The sequence below is a fragment of the Heptranchias perlo genome, chromosome 21, assembly GCF_035084215.1.
Source record: "Heptranchias perlo isolate sHepPer1 chromosome 21, sHepPer1.hap1, whole genome shotgun sequence".
Classification (NCBI taxonomy): Eukaryota; Metazoa; Chordata; class Chondrichthyes; order Hexanchiformes; family Hexanchidae; genus Heptranchias; species Heptranchias perlo.
In genome coordinates, this window is record NC_090345.1 from 35940922 (window position 1) to 35960374 (window position 19453).

At 42.9% G+C, this 19453-nt stretch overlaps 1 protein-coding gene across 2 annotated transcripts in view; it reads left to right on the plus strand.

The window, feature by feature from the left end:
• Window positions 1-19453, plus strand: part of plce1 (phospholipase C, epsilon 1) — a 371927-nt gene that overhangs the window by 177756 nt on the left and 174718 nt on the right. For both annotated transcript variants that reach the window (XM_068002466.1, XM_068002467.1), the window contains exon 4: window positions 16172-16457. In XM_068002466.1, the coding sequence (XP_067858567.1) occupies window positions 16172-16457 (286 nt within the window). The remainder of the gene's footprint in view (window positions 1-16171; window positions 16458-19453) is intronic.

Below are 19453 nucleotides of genomic sequence, written 5' to 3' on the forward strand. Positions count from 1 at the left end.
CAAACCCACTACATTGTCCTTGTTTGTAATCACTGCCTCTAAAATACTGTGTTTAATTATTTTAAAAGCACCAAGTTTAGAAAAACAATAATTAATGTTTCAAAACTAATTAACTGATTAATCAAGGCAGCATTTGGCTGAGTGTGGCATCAAGGAGCCCTGGTAAAATTGAAGTCAATGGGAATCAGGGGGAAAACTCTCCAGTGGCTGGAGTCATACCTAGCACAAAGGAAGATGGTAGTGGTTGTTGGAGGCCAATCATCTCAGCCCCAGGACATCGCTGTAGGAGTTCCTCAGGGCAGTATCCTAGGCACAACCATCTTCAGCTGCTTCATCAATGACCTTCCCTCCATCATAAGGTCAGAAATGGGGATGTTCGCTGATGATTACACAGTGTTCAGTTCCATTCGTAACCCCTCAGATAATGAAGCAGTCCGAGCCCGCATGCAGCAAGACCTGGACATCATCTAGGCATGGGCAGATAAGTGGCAAGTAACAATCATGCCAGACAAGTGCCAGGCAATGACCATCTCCAACAAGAGAGAGTCTAATCACCTCCCCTTGACATTCAATGGCATTACCATCGATGAATCCCCCACCATCAACATCCTGGGAGTCACCATTGACCAGAAACTAAACTGGATCAGCCATATAAATACTGTGGCTACAAGAGCAGGTCAGAGGCTGGGTATTCTGCGGCGAGTGACTCACCTCCTGACTCCCCAAAGCCTTTCCACCATCTACAAGGCACAAGTCAGGAGTGTGATGGAATACTCTCCACTTGCCTGGATGAGTGCAGCTCCAACAACATTCAAGAAGCTCGATACCATCCAGGGCAAAGCAGCCCGCTTAATTAGCACCCCATCTACCACCTGAAACACTCACTCCCTCCACCACCGGCGCACAGTGGCTGCAGTGTGTACCATCTACAAGATGTACAGCGGAGGCTTCTTCGACAGCACCTCGCAAACCTGCGACCTCTACCACTTAAAAGGACAAGGGCAGCAGGCACGTGGGAACAACACCACCTGCACGTTCCCCTCCAAGTCACACACCATCCTGATTTGGAAACATATCGCTGTTCCTTCATTGTCACTGGGTCAAAATCCTGGAACTCCCTACCTAACAGCACTGTGAGAGAACCTTCACCACACGAGCTGTAGCGTTTTAAGAAGGCGGCTCACCACCACCTTCTCAAGGGCAATTAGGGATGGGCAATAAATGCTGGCCTTGCCAGCGACGCTGACATCCCATTAATTAATCAAAAGAAACTTAAAACCGGTCTGGCTCTAATAGATGTACAATGTTGACTCAAGAATTAGACATAGGGAGACCTTTGGCCTGTAGGAATCATTTAAAAAAAGTTTTAAAAAATGATTCTGGTTCCTATGGAAGCACTAAATTGGAATTGTAAGCTCCTTTTCCAAGAGATGATATGTGCTGATGAATCCTAATCAAGATAAATGTGAGCAAAGTGGATCAGTGGCCAGATGGAATTAGCCTTTGAGATAATGGAACTCTGATTCCCCAGCGACATGATTGGCACTTCACTGCCCAACGTGGAATTAAACCATACAGACCAGGGAAGGTTCCCATTTTGATCCCCTAGTTTGTCTGCCTAAGCAGTCATAGTGCCAGTGAGTTTCTCTGGACTAGGGAGGGGAAAACTCAGCCAGGTTTCATGCTCTCAGTCACTATCCAGTGGCGTCTGGTGGCAAATGTGTGGCTTAGTAATGGTACCCCACTGGGTACATATCGCATTAACGCTCAATGTTTTGTGCATGAAAAATTATCACTTCCGTGAAGTAGTAGACAGTGATTGGGGAACTGTATGCCAGCATTTTATCAGTCTCTTGACGACATATGGGAAGAACTTTGATTGGGGGGCGGGAACAAAAGTAAAGAATGGAACTATTGTGTAAATTTCTCCTATGACGCCGTTTTCGTGAAGCTAATGGCGGAGCGGTGCATCTCGGACATCAACTTTTGGATATCCGCATTTAGCTGCGAATCTGCCCCTCACCTGAAGTTGCTGTAGCATTTGCGCATAAATAGCGAGCGCCATTAGCCTCACTGTTATTTTGACAGCAAATTCTGGTCCATTATCTTGATGTTTACCTTCTCCTCAACCCCAAAGTGAGAGGTCCCACTTATTTAAGTGTGGCAGCCAAGGATCAATCTCTAAAAAACACAATCTGTGTTCAGATTGGATAGGTGTAATTGACTTCAACCTCCAGCACTTGCCTTGATGTTTCTTGGCTTAATTCTATGGTGAAAAAGAATGAAATGAGGAAAAAAAGGAACCATAACAATAGGAGGTAGCAAAGAAACAATGTGAGGTTCTTGTAAAGTTCACTTAAACACTGTTGCACTTACACTTGGGTTTTAAATTGAGACCACAAGCATGATTACACATAGAAGAGATTTTTTACTGTGGGAAATAAATATCCAATTAAATAACCTGCTCTCGTTTAGCTCTGGGCAGCTTCTGTCTCTCTCTCCCATTTGCTGCCTCTGCGTTAGTAATTTCCTGTTACAGTGATGCTTTTTTAAGTGTGCAACTATGGCGCATATATAGAACTGTGAAGCAGCAGTCCCACTTATTTTTGTTTTAGAAATCACAAAAAGGAACCTCTGCAAAATATATTACCATTTGTACAAAAATACTGTGGTGTAAATTCACCCAAATTTAATCCCTGCAAACCTTACAGTTCAGGCTTCCTCCCTCCATGCAATAATCACGCTTCATAGACAAGCCCTTATGAGTGAGATAATGTGTTATTACGGTAAACAATTTAACTGTATACTGCTGGGTTGTCAATTGACACGATGCCAGCATGAAGGTGTTCATCTCCCCATGAGATGCATGGGGAGACGAGGCTGGTATCCTCACAGTGTAATGGTACTGGTCTGATATCTGAATTGGCTTGTAACCTTTCACAGGTCTGTGGGTAATGAAATGATTCCGATTTCATTACTCTTTGTGCTCCAGTGCTTGTCCAATTAAAAGGGGCTGAATTCTCTAGCAGTGTAAACACTGGAGATCTCGGAATGTTTTAAAAACAAATGTAAAGGTTTCCTCTGTCTTTACCTGCTTTTTATGTGATGATTATCACGAGGCACTGCAGATTTAATGCACAGTAATGTTTGTATGCTTAAAGGATTACTGTCTTCAAGAAAAATGTTCAGCATACCGTTTTTTAAACAGAAGAATTGTGCACCAATTCTATAATGGTAACAAAGCAGGTGAGTGAATCAGAGGTGTCCCAATGCACTGTACACCAGTGAATTGTTTGCTAATAAATATTTTTTAAAAATGTGCCAATTTTTTAATGAAAATGGTGCCCCTTTAAGCATTTGAAAAGAATAGTTTTGTAACAAAGCCTTTTTTGTAACCTCAAAATTATTTTCTTCTGTCACAAAGCTATAATACTAATGCAGCAACATTGTTATGTGAAAGGGCTGCTATTTGAAAAGATTTGACGAGTGAAACATTTGGAAGTCCATTTTTATGCAGTAAATTTCAATGATTATACAACTTCTCGTATCTTGATGCATATCTGTTGATTACATTTCTGGCTAGAAGAAAAGGATTCCCACCTGGAAGTGCTTTACTTGAGTGTATTCATCAAAATGTTTCCTTTTATTTTAGATACGTTACACTGGTGGCAACTTTTTGACCTTTAGTCAATTCCCAACAGTACAGCTCACTTAGTTGCTATGCAACAAACAAAATGGCAAACCTCCATGTTTTTTTAAAGGCTTAAATTGTCTTTAAATGATTCAACGGGAATTCATAAAGCTTGGGAAACTGCAAGTTGATCTTGTTTAGGAAGTACTTTCCAATTTACATGGTAATAATAACTGTACTTGATGTATCTCTAAACTATAAGACCATAATAAATAGGAGAAGGAGTAGGCCATACGGCCCCTCTAGCCTGCTCTACCATTCAATAAGATCATGGCTGATCTTCAATCTCAACTCCACTTTCCCGCCCTATCCCCATATCCCTTGATTCCCTTAGTGTCCAAAAATCTATCGATCTCAGTCTTGAATATACTCAATGACTGAGCATTCGCAGCCCTCTGGGGTAGAGAATTCCAAAGATTCACAACACTCTGAGTGAAGAAATTTTTCCTCATCTTGGTCCTAAATGGCTGACCCCTTATCTTGAGACTGACCCCTAGTTCTAGACTCTCCAGCCAGGGGAAACAGCCTCTCAGCATCTACCCTGTCAAGCCCTCTAAGAATTTTATACGTTTTAAACTCCAGAGAATAAAGGCCCATTTTACTCAATCTCTCCTCATAGGACAACCCTCTCATCCCAGGAATCAATCTAGTGAACCTTTGTTTCACCCCACTCTAAGGCAAGTATATCCTTCCTTAGGTAAGGAGGCAAAACTGTACACAATACTCCAGGTGTGGTCTCACCAGAACTCTATATAATTGCAGCAAGACCTCCTTACTCTTATACTCCAACCCCCTTGCAATAAAGATAATAACATACAATTTACCATCCTAATTGCTTGCTGTAACTGCATGTTAACTTTCTGTGATTCGTGTGGAAGGACACCCAAATCTCTCTGAATACCAACATTTCTTAGTCTCTCACCTTTTACAAAATATTCTGTTTTTCTATTCTTCCTACTAAAGTGAATAACCTCACATTTCCCCACATTATACTCCATCTGCCACCTTCTCGCCCACTCACTTAACCTGTCCATATCCCTTTGCAGCCTCTTTGCGTCCTCCTTACAGCTTACTTCCCTACCTAGCTTTGTATCGTCGACAAACTTGGATACTTTACATTTGGTCCCTTCATCTAAGTCATTGAAATAGATTGTAAATAGCTGAGGCCCAAGCACTGATCCTTGCAGCACCCCATTGGTTACAACCTGCCAACCCGAAAATGACCCGTTTATTTCTCCTCTCTGTTTTCTGACCGTTAACCAATCCTCAATCCATGCTAATATATATTATCCCCAATCCCATGAGCTCTAATATTACATAACAACCTCTTGTGTGGCACCTTATCGAATGCCTTTTAAAAAGCCAAATATACTACATAAGAACATCCACTGGTTCCCCTGATCTACCCTGCTAGTTACACCCTCAAAAACCTCTTAATGGATTTGTCAAACACAATTTCCTTTTCATAAAACCATGTTGACTCTGCCTAATCATTTTATGATTTTCTAAGTGCCCTGTTACTATGCCCTTAATAATAGATTCTAGCGTTTTCCCTATTTCTGATGTCAGGCTAACTGGCCTGTTGTTCTCTGTTTTCTTTCTCTCTTCTTTCTTGAATAGCGGGGTTATATTTGCTACTTTCCAATCCCCAGGGATCACTCTAGAATCCAGGGAATTCTGGAAGATCAAAACCAATACATCCACTATCTCTGCAGCCACCTCTTTTAAAACCCTAAGATGTTGGCCATCAGGTCCAGGGGATTTGTCAGCTTTTAATCCCATTAATTTCACCAGTACTTTTTCTTTACTAATCTTAATTACTTTAAGTTCCTCACTCTCATTAGCCCCTTGGTTCCCCACTATTTCAAATATGTTTTTTGTGTCTTCTACTGTGAAGACAGATACAAAATATTTATTTAATGTCTCTGCCATTTCCTTATTCCCCATTATAAGTTCTCCTGTCTCTGCCTCTAAGGGGCCCACATTTACTTTCTCTAATCTTTTCCTTTTTACATACTTGTAGAATCTCTTACACTCTTTTTATATTTCTTGCCAGTTTACTCTCATATTCAATTTTCTCTCTCGTTATCAATTTCTTGGTGATCCTTTGCTGATTTCTAAAAACTCTCCCAATCCTCAGGCTTACTATACTTTTTGGCAACATTGTAAGCCTCTTCTTTTAATCTAATACTATTCTTAACTTCTCTAGTTAGCCACGGTTGGATCACTTTTCTTGTGGAGTTTTTATTCCTCAAGGGAATGTATCAATATTGTAAGCAATGTAAAGTAGGTAGGCTCGGACGAGTTCAAGGTATGCTAAAATGGCCCAAAATAACTGTAATGAAATGTTGCTTTATGCTATTATTCTGCAATGTGGCACCTCTGATTAACTTGTAGAAAGTACCATACAAGTGCCTTAGATGATTGCTTACCAGAATTTGGGGCTCAGTGTTAAACAGTAAGCTGCTTTGTGCGATACTCTCCTGATGGTAGGTGCCTATCATGCTGCACCGTGGAGCTGTGGGAAGTGCCACCTGCCACCTCATATCTGATTTCCTACATAATTAATTCCCAACCATACCTGGGTATTTTGGGCCAAGTGCTTCCTGAAAAGGGCGGAGAGGAAAACTTTTCTCCTCCTTCCTACAGCCACTAGTTCTTTCTGGGTTGTGTTTCCATGATCTTCAGCAGCCTTCCAATACCTTATTCAAGTGATCATTCTTCACGAGTAAACCTAGACAGTGAACATCTGCAGGTTATTTGAACGTGGGAGGATATCACAGGCAAGTCTGATCCCCTTTTCACCTGAAACAGGCGTCATTGGCTGGAGATCTCGAGTGGAAACCCTGGCTGATTTCTTCCCCTTGCTAACCCAGAAGCTAGGTTTGATCAGACCATTGTGGTGCCAAAAATGTTGCCCCAACTGAGATTAGCTAAATCAACACAGACTGGAATCAAACCTGAGACCTTCTTGTTTATGTGGCTTAGTACCACACTGTATAATGCCTTTACCCACCAGGCCATCGGAAGAGTTGGGTGAGAAAGATTTAAGGGAAAGTTGATCCTATACACGGCCTAGCAGATGGATCAAGAATGTCACTGGTATATTTACAAAGGCCATAGAGTAGATGAATAGTCCACACTTTCAGCTGGAAAGGACACATGGCACCCAGTGGGAGGACCAGTGAGGCAGGAGTAATGGGCCTTCCCATTTTTGTGTGTGATGTAAGTCAGGTCTAAAAGGTTAAGAACTGGTGTTAATCAGCTTGAATGGTAACATGCTAACAGCACTCAAATTTCATGGGTCAGCCCATCTGCCTCATTGGTCAAGATCCACGTGCAGGTTTGGGTGGGTGCAGACAACAGAATAGTGGCGGGAGCAGAAAATTGCATGAAAGTGAAATTTAAGGGGTTGGAACAATTAAAGGAAATTGTCTCAACAGGGTGACAACAATTCTGCCAGCCTTTGGAAAGACTCAAGACGTATTCAAACCCGTTAGCAATCATTTAAAGGGCAGGGGTTAAGGAGTCACAGCATAGAGGAAAGGAAAGGAAATCTCATGTGCAGGTTTGAGTCTGCAGGCAAATGAGAGAGTAGCCCACACCTAATTCTCTGTCTGATGGCTGCTGAAGGGGAGATGGTGCTGCGTGAGGTGGCTGTGAAGAGGGTTCTTCTCTGTGCCTCTCCAGGACACCATTCCCATAAGTGCATTACATCACATCTAGAAGAAGGTGGAACCAGGCTTGTAGGCACAGTTGCTCAGTCCTGTCACTGGCTGTGCCAGCCCTAATGTGCATGTTAACATCAGGTGACCTTGCTGCTGCAGGCACAGCTCTGCATCTGGCTTCCAGTTAACCTGGGCCCCGTGAAACCAATATGGTTGGTGGCATTGTGGCTGGTACGGCCTATCAGGTAACGCTAGCTGATGGTTATCCTTTATCACCTTTGTTCATACTGTATCATATAAGGCATTATGTGCGGTGATTGGAATGCTTCAGAAGAACCATCCAGCATTATGGTTAATCAGGCCTTCATGTAGTGTACCTGTGCCATCAGGCCTGCTGTCACAGGCTCCATTCAAACTTGGAGCCTCTGCATGCACTGATCAGCAGTCAAGTGAGATCCAGTCATCTTTGCCTGTCGGAAATATTTGTCATGCACAAAAGAGACAGAGACCCAGCATTATGGGTTTCACCCCCACCCTCCCTCCATTCTTTTCTGGTCCGTTATGACCTCTGGCCTGCCACATGTGGGACATTAAGGACAGGAAAATCTCACCCAACAAATTTCCTTTCTGTTGAAGAAATGTAATTTTTTTTATCACCACGTAGCAAAATGCAAAAGCAAAAACCCCAGCCAATTCCAGCAGAGCGGTGTGTTTATACTGTGCAGAATGTTTACCCAGATTTATTAGTGTGCAAACATTGCAAATCTGCAACATCAGTGCCTTTATGCAGCTGTCAGAAATAAGTTAAAACATCTTTCCTTCACAAAATTCATATGAGGCACCACTGAATACAACACTCAGCTCATGTGGATTTTTGAAAGTAAACTCTGTACTCTGATTTTCTGCTCCTAACAGCAAGCAGCAGCAAGTGATTTGTACCTATTTGTTTTCTTGATTTTGCACCGACAGTTTGGCAAACAGACTGATTCAAGCTGCTGCTGAATGCTTTGTTGTAGCAACATGGCAGTGTCAGGAATGGCAAGTTCTGAAAGTGAAATCTGAGAGTCTGGACTGGGCCAAGTCAAGGACATTCCTCCATATCCTCAACTACAATGGCATGTTTCTATAGCACTCGCATGTGCGCTTTACATTAGGAGGACAAACAGTCAACAGCAGGAGGCAAAACGGGAAAGGGGGCTGGTGGGGAGACGAAAGACACAATCAAACAGGAGGGTTTAAAGGAGATTTTAAAAAAGCAGGGCGGCAGGTGGTATGGAAGCGGGAACTGGGCAGAGAATTCCAGAGGGCAGGAGTGTAGTGGCTGAATCAACCAATGCCAGTGGTGGATTGCAGGGAGTGAAGGGACAAGACGCCCAGTGTTAGAAGAGTGAAGGGTCAGTGCAGGGATGTAAGGCAGGGAGGGTTCTTTAAGGGAGGGTGGAGTGGGGACATGGAGGGATTTGAAAGCAAGAACAAGAATTTAGAAGTCAATGCGGCGGGGACGGAGAACCAGTGGAACTCGGAGAGGACTGAGGTGATGGGAATATGAGATCTTGTGTGGGTGGGGATGTGGGTTACGGTGTTTTAAATGAGTAGAGGCCTGTACGGGGTGGGGGGGTGGTGGGGCACGGAGGCCAGCTAGAAGGGCATTAGAGAAATTGATCCTTGAGGTGATGAAGGCACGGACTAGGGATTTGGCAGGGGATGGGAATGGGTAGGGGCGGGGGCGGGGGCAGAGGCGGGCAGTGTTGCAGATGGGGACGAAATAGGTTTTGGTGATGGAATGCATGGGAGAATGGAAGGAGAACTCGGGGTCAGGCAGTTAATCAATGATCCATACCTCCTGATCCGGCCTGAGGTGGCAGCCAGGGAGGTTGATGGAGCCAAGGCCAGTGGCTATGCCAACTTTTGATCACCATGGCATTCCTTCTTTCATTTAGCACCTCTGAAAGAATGGCAACCTGTGACTGGGGTACTTCTGAAGAACCATCCAGCAGTACAGTCAGTCAGGCCTTCACATATAATATTTATGATTCTGTGATTCGAGTAGGTTATGATATTGCAGGGATTTCACCTTCATTGATGACCATCTGACCTGCCTCTCACGACATTGTGCGGAAGATTCTTACTGGAAATAGTTTGAACTATTAAATGTAGCACCGTCGGTAATGATCAGCAAGGACCTAACACTCAACCAGAATCAGGACCTTGTGTCATTAATGCAGGACCCACAACAGGAAAACACCACAGCGAAGCATGTCAGAATAGCTCACAGCTCAAAACCACAATGGCTTTGAACAAATGTAGAGAATCGTACAACACCAGGTTATAGTCCAACAATTTTATTTGAAAATCACAAGCTTTCGGAGGCTTTCTCCTTCGTCAGGTGAATGTGGGAATCCTTGAACGTTTCGCATTTATATTCAGAGAACAATACCTGGTGATTACAGATAATCTTTCCAACTGCCCGTTGTCAAGGCAATCAAAGTGTTCAGACAGAGAGGTGTTACCTACAGGACCACCAAATATACAAACGGCCAGAACACAAGACAGAGAGAGAGAGGGAGAAACATCCGAAAGGAAGAGAAAGACAGAGAATGACCCGTTGTATTAAAAACAGATAACTTTTATTCGCTGGTGGGGTTACGTGTAGCGTGACATGAACCCAAGATCCCGGTTGAGGCCGTCCTCATGGGTGCGGACACATTTACATATGTATCATCACAGAGGGTGAAATTGGTCACCACTTGGAAAGACAAAGGCTAGTCAGGGAGAGAGAGAGAAAGAGAGAGAGAGAGTCAGCATGAGAAAAGTCAGAGAGAGAGAGAGAGAGAGAGTCAGCACAGGAATAGTCAGAGAGAGAGAGAGAGAGAGAGAGACAGAGACAGAGAGTCAGCACGGGAATAGTCAGAGAGAGAGAATCAGCACGGGAATAGTCAGAGAGAGAGAGAGAATTACCACAGGAATAGTCAGAGAAGAGAGAGATTCAGCACGGGAATAGTCAGAGAGAGAGAGAGAGTCAGCACGGGAATAGTCAGAGAGAGAGAATCAGCACGGGAATAGTCAGAGAGAGAGAGAGAGAGAGAATCAGCACGGGAATAGTCAGAGAAGAGAGAGATTCAGCACGGGAATAGTCAGAGAGAGAGAGAGAGAGAATCAGCACGGGAATAGTCAGAGAAGAGAGAGATTCAGCACGGGAATAGTCAGAGAGAGAGAATCAGCACGGGAATAGTCAGAGAAGAGAGAGATTCAGCACGGGAATAGTCAGAGAGAGAGAGAGAGAGAGAATCAGCACGGGAATAGTCAGAGAGAGAGAGAGAGAGAGAATTACCATGGGAATAGTCAGAGAGAGAGAGAGAGAATTACCATGGGAATAGTCAGAGAGAGAGAGAGAGAGAGTCAGCACGGGAATAGTCAGAGAGAGAGAGAGAGAGAGAATCAGCACGGGAATAGTCAGAGAGAGAGAGAGAGAGAGAGAGAGAGTCAGCACGGGAATAGTCAGAGAGAGAGAGAGAGAGAGTCAGCACGGGGCTGTTTCCAGTGGGGTTCTGCAGGGCTCAGTACTAGGTCCCTTGCTTTTTGTGATATATATTAATGATTTAGAATTAAACGTAGGGGGCATGATTAAGGAGTTTGCAGATGATAGAAAAATTGGTCCTGTGGTTGATAGTGAGGAAGAAAGCTGTAGACTGCAGGAAGATATCAATGGACTGTTCAGGCGGACAGAAAAGTGGCAAATGGAATTCAATCCGGAGAAATGTGAGTTAATGCATTTGGGGAGGGCAAACAAAACAAGGGAGTACACAATAAATGGGAGGATACTGAGAGGTGTAGAGGAAGTGAGGGACCTTGGAGTGCATGGCCACAGATCCCTGAAGGTAGCAGGATAGTAGATAAGGTGGTTAAGAAGGCATACGGAATACTTTTCTTTGTTAGCCGAGGCTTAGATTATAATCCAGTGAGGTTATGCTAGATCTTTATAAAACACTGGTTAGGCCACAGCTTGAGTACTGCGTACAGTTCTGGTCACCACATTGCAGGAAGGATGTAATTGCACTCGAGAGGGTACAGAGGAGATTTACAATGGTGCTGCCAGGACAGGAGAATTTTAGCTATGAGGAAAGATTGGATAGGCTGGGGTTGTTCTCTTTGGAACAGAGGAGGCTGAGGGGTGATTTAATTGAGGTGAACAAAATTATGAGGGGCCTAGATAGAGTGGATAGGAAGGACCTATTTCCCTTAGCAGAGAGGTCAATAACCAGGGGGCATAGATTTAAAGTGATTGGTAGAGGGATTAGAGGGGAGCTGAGGAAAAAAAATTTCACCCAAGTGATGGTGGGGGTCTGGAACTCACAGCCTGAAAGGGTGGTAGAGACAGAAACCCTCAACTCATTTAAAAAGTACCTGGAAGTGCCATAACCTACAGGGCCACGGACCAAGTGCTGGAAAGTGGGATTAGGCTGGGTGGCTCATTTTGGCCGGCACGGACATGATGGGCCGAATGACCTCCTTCTGTGCCGTAAATTTTCTATGATTCTATGATTATGCCAACAGGACTGTTGTCTTTGAAATTGGAGCCTCAGCATGAACTAGTCCTCTGCCAAAAGGAGGTGCGTCAACTTTTGTAGATGTAGATGTGGATGTGAGGGTACTGGCGGCATGTATGGAACGTCACTGGTGCAACCTGACCTCCACTGCTCTTTCACATCTTTCTCCAGAAAGCTTAGATGGGGGATTCCCATTGGTGACAGCAGTGGATTTTCAAAAATTTCAAAATATACTTTATTCATAAAATTTGTAAAGGTACATATAATGCAATTCAAGTCATGCTTCAAACAATACAATACAGGTCATACAATTTGTAACAGTACATACAGTACCATTCAACGGTCCCGGTACAATCAACACAGTTACGCACCATACATTGTATGTACAGTTCATAGTGTACAATACAAGGTGGGGTGGCCTTACACGGCGGCCTTTCCCCATAGAGCCTTTGCATAGGTCGCACCTCGCCTCAGTGTGTCCTACAGCATGTACTCCTGGACCTTGGAGCATGCCAGCCGCCAACACTCGGTTGTGGACAGCTCCTTCAGCTGGAAGACCAGCATGTAGTGGAGCTGTGGAGAAAAATAAAGCAGCAGAGCAGTTACCATTAGGGTTCCTCAAATCCTAACTGGCAGCAGAAAAAAAAACTCCAGAAAGTCAGGGTGAACTAGCCTGAAAATATTTAAAACAATATGACTGTGCCCTTTAAATGAACTCCGTATGCTCCTAGAAAGATTGAGTGCCATTAAACCTGGGCATAACTATCATTGAAAGTTTCCCACACATGAATGTTGGGAAATTGTGTGCAGGATATTCCTCACCTAATTTAAATATTTTAATGAAGCTCTCATCCATTTCAGGTGTTTCTTGCCATTGTTTTCCCTGCCACCAGAAAGATGCGCAATGTACAGAGTTGGCAAGGATGTGACATATAGGATCTCCACCCATCTCTCTACTGACGTTCACCCAATTTATGTACATGTATTGGGTGAATCCATGTTCATGTGACCAAGAGGGTTCACATGCAGCCTGCTCGGCCCACCCACATGGTCACTCCAAAGCCAGACCTCCTGGTACTGGGAAATGGGAATCTTTTCCATTTCAGCTTCCCAGTATCCCTGGTCGGGCAAAGGGTGAATATAGTTCACTCTATTCGGCCCCAACAATGTACCACAGCCTCAAACTCAGAAGAGCACCCCTGATGCATGTATTGTAATATTTTCCATTTTCTCAATAGCCAAACTGTGACATCTCTGAATTAGTTTGCCAGTATAATGGCAGTTGATGCTAAAGTAGGAGCAATTTTCTACTTCGGGCCTGTAACCATTGGGAACTGGTTTGAGACAATCACGCACATGGGATCCTTACAGGAAACAGAGAGATGTTACATCCCATCAGTCTGGGCTGGATTTGAACCTAGAGGTGAAGAGCAGTGTCCTAAGTCTTATTTTTAGTTTATTGCAGTATTCAGTTCTCCTACTCTGGTTAATTATAAATTGAAATTAAATGTATATATGTAATTGGCAGTGGGTTGGTGGTATGATCTCAGTGTTAATGATTTTATTGACCTCAACTCAATTAAGGCAGCTTGCTAATTTAATACAATCTAATTGCTCTGTACATAAAGGAAATGTTGCTAGGATTTTCAGAATTGGCCTTTGGTTTTATGTTGGGTGAGTCATTGCTGGTCTCGTTATGGAATGCTGTTAGCTCAGTCTGGGATTCAGATGAGGGCAGATTTTGTGGGAGTGAATGGCATTTTCTTCCCCAACATGAGTGCAGCTCTAAATGAGAATGGACTGAGAGTCATTATTAGTTAACAGCTGTCAACAATACATCAGACAGGTGGTACCGAACACTTCCCTGGGTGCGATTGTTTGAGGTTTTTAATACTTGGAGCAAGTTAAAGACAGTCTGCCCAGTTCACGTGAAGCAATTTTTTTTGTTTAATTTTAGAGGTTTTTTTTGTACTGATCAAGATGTGAGTTGTGCGTGTTGGGAAATGGATCATCTTTCTAGTTTTGTGGCGAGTGTCAGCTTTAGGTGTAGCGCAGTTTGGATGCAGAGTGAATCTCGTTTTGCTCTGCCCTAATTGCAGCCGGTAAAGTGACGCTTCCTCCCAACTAGGATTTCCAATACATGAGATGGCTTGAAAGATATGGCTAATTTGCAAGTCGAAACTTCCTAAATTCATTCTATTTGGGATCTGCACATCTGGAACAGAGGAGACTTTTGTTCCATCAGTCCAGGCTAGATTCAAACCATTCCCAGAAGTGAAAGGACAGGGCTGTACTCTGTTCTGCCACCCCTCCTAGCATAGTGTGCTAACCCATTTTACCACCTAGTCACTCCGATTGAAATAATCTAATGATGAGTAGTTCATAAAAATAGGGATGTACAACATATGGACTATATGTGATGTGGTTTCATAATTGATCAAACTAGTCCAATCTGATTGTGATCATGTGGAATTTAGGTGCAATTGTTGTACAACATATGGAAAGGAAACCAAAGACTTGTGGACTCAATTTCCCAACAGCACAACTCAGATGTGCCTAAAACGGTTTATCATTTTCCTTCAGTAATGGGTCAAACCTGCTGATGACCATGTTATTTTGCACAGGAGTTGCTTCCAGATTTCCAAAAATTTTGAAATAGATAATTTTAACAATAAACCAAAAATTCTTTCAGAGCCCTCCACTCATTGTTACGTTGACGGCTAATTTATACATTCAAGTCACATGTACACTTGCTTTAGCAAGAGCTGTGCCCTATCTTAGCAATCCCTTTCCTTATCTGTTAGCCAGACGTCTAACTCAAATGGTTATAAATCACTTTATTTAGACCAAATGTATTATTTGGCACTTTTGAAAAAAAATATTTTGTATAAACAAATTACTAAGATTTTTGCTTTTAATCTTTGGACATGATACAAAAATGTTACCACACAGAGCTGCACAGAGAAAATAAAAAGACAAGGGTTTGGATTGTTCAATCTTGACCCAATTAATTAGGAATCTCATTGACAAATCCTAAGAGTCTGGGTCACTGCACTGGAGAGGGAGAGTAACCCTTCAGCACTTTGTGAAAACTGATAAATGGAGATCTACTTCGAAGCATATCTACTGTGGAGACTCTCCTGTATTCCAGTGTTAGTGACTGCAAATTTCTACTGTGGAGACTCTCCTGTATTCCAGTGTTAGTGTCAGTGCATTTCTACTGTGGAGACTCTCCTGTACTCCAGTGTTAGTGTCAGTGCATTTTTACTGTGGAGACTCTGCTGTACTCCATTGTTAGCATCAGTGCATTTCTACTGTGGAGACTCTCCTGTACTCTATTGTTGGTGTCAGTGCATTTCTACTGTGGAGACTCTCCTGTACTCCAGTGTTAGTGTCAGTGCATTTCTACTGTGGAGACTCTCCTGTACTCTATTGTTAGTGTCAGTGCATTTCTACTGTGGAGACTCTCCTGTACTCCAGCGTTAGCATCAGTGCATTTCTACTGTGGAGACTCTCCTGTATTCCAGTGTTAGCATCAGTGCATTTCTACTATGGAGACTCTCCTGTATTCCAGTGTTAGCATCAGTGCATTTCTACTGTGGAGACTCTCCTGTACTCCATTGTTAGTGTCAGTGCATTTCTACTGTGGAGACTCTCCTGTATTCCATTGTTAGTGTCAGTGCATTTCTACTGTGGAGACTCTCCTGTACTCCAGTGTTAGTGTCAGTGCATTTTTACTGTGGAGACTCTCCTGTATTCCAGTGTTCGTGTCAGTGCATTACTACTATGGAGACTCTCCTGTATTCCAGTGTTAGTGTCAGTGCATTTCTACTGTGGAGACTCTCCTGTACTCCAGTGTTAGTGACTGCACATTTCTACTGTGGAGTCTACCCTGTACTCCAGTGTTAGCGTCATTGCATTTTGCACCTAATGTTCCAAGACTCTAAAACCTGAGTTACAGGAAGCTCTGACTGAACCACAGACACAGCAAAGAGAGTGTTATATAGTTGAAAGGATAGTACATTATTGCTGACATGTAATTGTCAAGGAGTGTAACAGAAAAATATAGGCTACACTTCTCGTGAGGATCTATAAGCTGGTCACTTCTGGATCTCAGTCGGGTACTTTCATTCAGGGCGCTTTATACCTTTTATTTTTTGTAAGCTGTAGGTTATGGTGTTAGTTTTTCAGTGTCTTCAATTTGATTTAACAATCAATATTTTCATTAACATTCTGCAATGATCTGTTGATGCAATTTTTTGCAGATTCATAATGCACTGAGAGGAGTGGGAACAGCAGAATCACTCGATTACCTTCTGCATCGTTCGAGAAAGATCTTGGCTTCGGCAGTCATCTACAGAAGCTCTGGAGGTGGGACTTGCATTAAACTATGTGCCCATGATGCTGTGCCTGAGCTCCGTGCCACCCTGCACAGGACTGCTGTTTCTGACTACGTTGCTGGCGCTCTGCTAGAAGCAACCGTATCCTCTGGGGCAAGGAGTGCGCTTCCGAGTCCTTCAGGGGCACCCACTGGAAGAGTGATGCTTAAAGGTAAGTGTGCCAGAAAAGTGTGTCATTTCCCCAATGCTAAGTGTTAGCACTGGGGAGACACGGGTCTGTGAGAACATTGTCACATTGGGTCTAACTAACTCAGCTCAGGCAATGTATTTACCTTTTACCTCATTAAATAATTTTTAATTTCTACGTTTTAATTAAGCAGGAATTAAATAAACTCTTATTGCTAACAAACATTGGGATTTAAAAAAAAATCTTCACTTATACCTTTCTGCTAGAATGATCCTTTTGCATATTGAACCTCTCCTTTCTGGAGAATGAAATGCTCCCCCTCATGTTTTTTATTTCTTGTTTGCTGTTTAGATTTTCCTGCTTGCTCCCAACGGGTTGCTGCAGAATGCATTCGACTTGCAGATTTATCAAAATTGCTGACAATGTTTCTGGTGTTAATTAGGAATTCTGCTAAAAGTCCTGCACTAAACAGAGCAAAGAAGCCTTTAATTACATTAATGAAATGACAGATATAATCCATCCTGCTCCATTGCTGGTTTGTGTAGAAAATTTCTATTATCTAGTGCATCTTCTGAAAATGTTGAGACCAAAACACTAAAGGCTTCAAAAGAATCTCCACCACGAAGGGGTTAAGGATTGGTTGTTCTCTTAAGATACTAAATTGATCAATGAAATAGTGAGGTATTTAAGGGCTGCATGCTGTCTGAGGATGAAGAGATGAGGTTGACATTTGTCATTGCAGATAGAAACAAAATGAGATCTGAAAAGGAGCGTCACTGGGACAGTATACTAACTGCTACAAACCCCGTTTCTAATAGGTGGTATATACTGAACAGTTCCCTCTTTCCCAGCAGAAGCGATTCATGTGACCTTTGTGGGTTTATGCATAAAATACTAGCAAAAGCAGTTAGTTCATTAACAGGTGCTAATAATTCTTTCAGCACAGTTTTTCCTATCTGGGCCACACTGTGCAACAGAGCAAGGCACTACCAGCGGGGTTTAGCTTCTGTGGGGCTTAATAAAAAATTGTTGGCAGTGAACATGTTGAATAAATCCGCCAGCTGTACTTGGAAGTGCAAGGAAAGTGCTTGTCTTTCCTTCCCCTTAATGGGGCTTCATTTAATGAGGTAAAACCAAAGTTATTTCAGCCACCTGGCTTGAGATAAACACTCCCAATGTCTTTGAACCTAATCCTTTTTTCATTCCATCTGTTCCATTTTGACTTTCATTGCTGTTGTCAAACTTATCCTGCAAAATGTCATGGACTTGCTAGAAATTATCATATCCCTGATTCAGTAGAGTGTGCAGTCCAGCACAGTCTGATGTGTGTGGGTAATTGATGTGCCATGAGATGGTAAGATATGGGTAAGTTGCCTGCCCGCTTGGTAACTGGCACGGGTGGCTTAACGAGAGGAGAGCTGAAATTCCATGACCCAGGCAATGTTCTGGCAGCGATGTCTGGGTGGATGGAGACAGAATTTTGGTCAGCATCTGGTTACGCTGGATCTCCGGTACGTTTTTTTTGTTATTTTGCCAAATTCCACCAAAGTGGAAGTGGGCGATTCTTGAGTCTGCTCCTGCCACGTGGCCGTTACAGAAAGAGGCATAGACTGGCAAAATGATGCCACTGGAATTCCCATTGGTTGCCTCCAATGCCATGTGCGCCTGCCTGAAGGCGAATTAGTGTGCTAGGACGTGAGGCTGCTGGGAGTGTTGTCACTTCAAAGGTCAGGTTCTGTACGGCAATCGATCACAGGGCGACTGACTGCAACCGAGAAAGTGGCAAATTAGAAGCGGTAGCAGTTCAAAAAATGTTTTGCTGGCATAGCTGGCCCACTTATGCTGTGGCAAGTTGCCCTATCAATACCCCACCGCCAGGCTGAGGCGGACTCACCTGTTATGCCAGAAATGGCATGGTAACCCACCCAAAATACTGATTGCGGGACATGCAACAGTGTCCTGGGGGGCATCCAGGGTGGGAGTTCCTCTCTGCTCTAGTTCTGTCCCAAAGAGGCTGTCATGGGAATTTCTAGCCCAGAATCTTTTTCAATTTTGAATAGAAGAGAGTGGGAATTATATTTATAATGATTTGGTATAGATTTAATTCAAATATTTCAAAATATGTAATCAAGTATTTTATGTTATATCCTAAATTAAGCATGTTTGTGGTTAAATCCCCCCACACACAAAATTTTGTAACTATTCAACAACAGCTTGCATTTATATAGTGCCTTTAACATAGAAAAAAGTCCCAAAGCATTTAAATTCACGTGAAGGATGGGACCGTAAGTAATTTGAACTTTTCACACAGTTTAATGTCTGACTGGGATTTTGATGTATGACTTCTGAAGGCAGGATGTTGTGTGGAATTTTAATTCTTAAATGAAGAGTTTTTAAATGTTTTAGTTTTAAAATGCCAGGAGGAATTCATCACTCTTTACAAAAAGAGTTCTTGGAGAATTTCAATCTCTGCATAAAGGTCACATTTTAAACTCTCCAGAGTATCTGTATAACAAACATTGTGGCAGAGTCGTGAATGGGGAAATCCACCCATAATCCGCTGTCTATATTCATGGTGGGATGTTAGTGTCCCACGACGGGATTTCCATACTGAAGGGATGATTCCTTGGTCTCACGCTCCCAGATAGGGAAGTACACTCAAGGGGAGCATGGTTCAGAGAATCAGGTTGTAGCCTAAATCTGTAGCTCACATTCTCTGCCAGTGTGATTCCCTGCTGTGGACATGGAATTATCCCTTAAATGTCTGCTCCCAGGCTGACTCCACCTACCAGTCCTCATGAATAAAACTGTGCAATGAGTGGTAGCTGAAAGATGCCAATAAGTGTACAGATAACTCCTTTTATTACACGTAAGGCCAATTCAGTCGAATTTACAACCTTTTTTTTGAAGAGCTTTGATCTTGATAATAATGCAATTGTCACGCTGTTCAAATGTTGCAAAAATAATAGTGAAAAACCATTAGTAACCAGTTGAACTGTTCAGTGCTGTTATTAATGTAC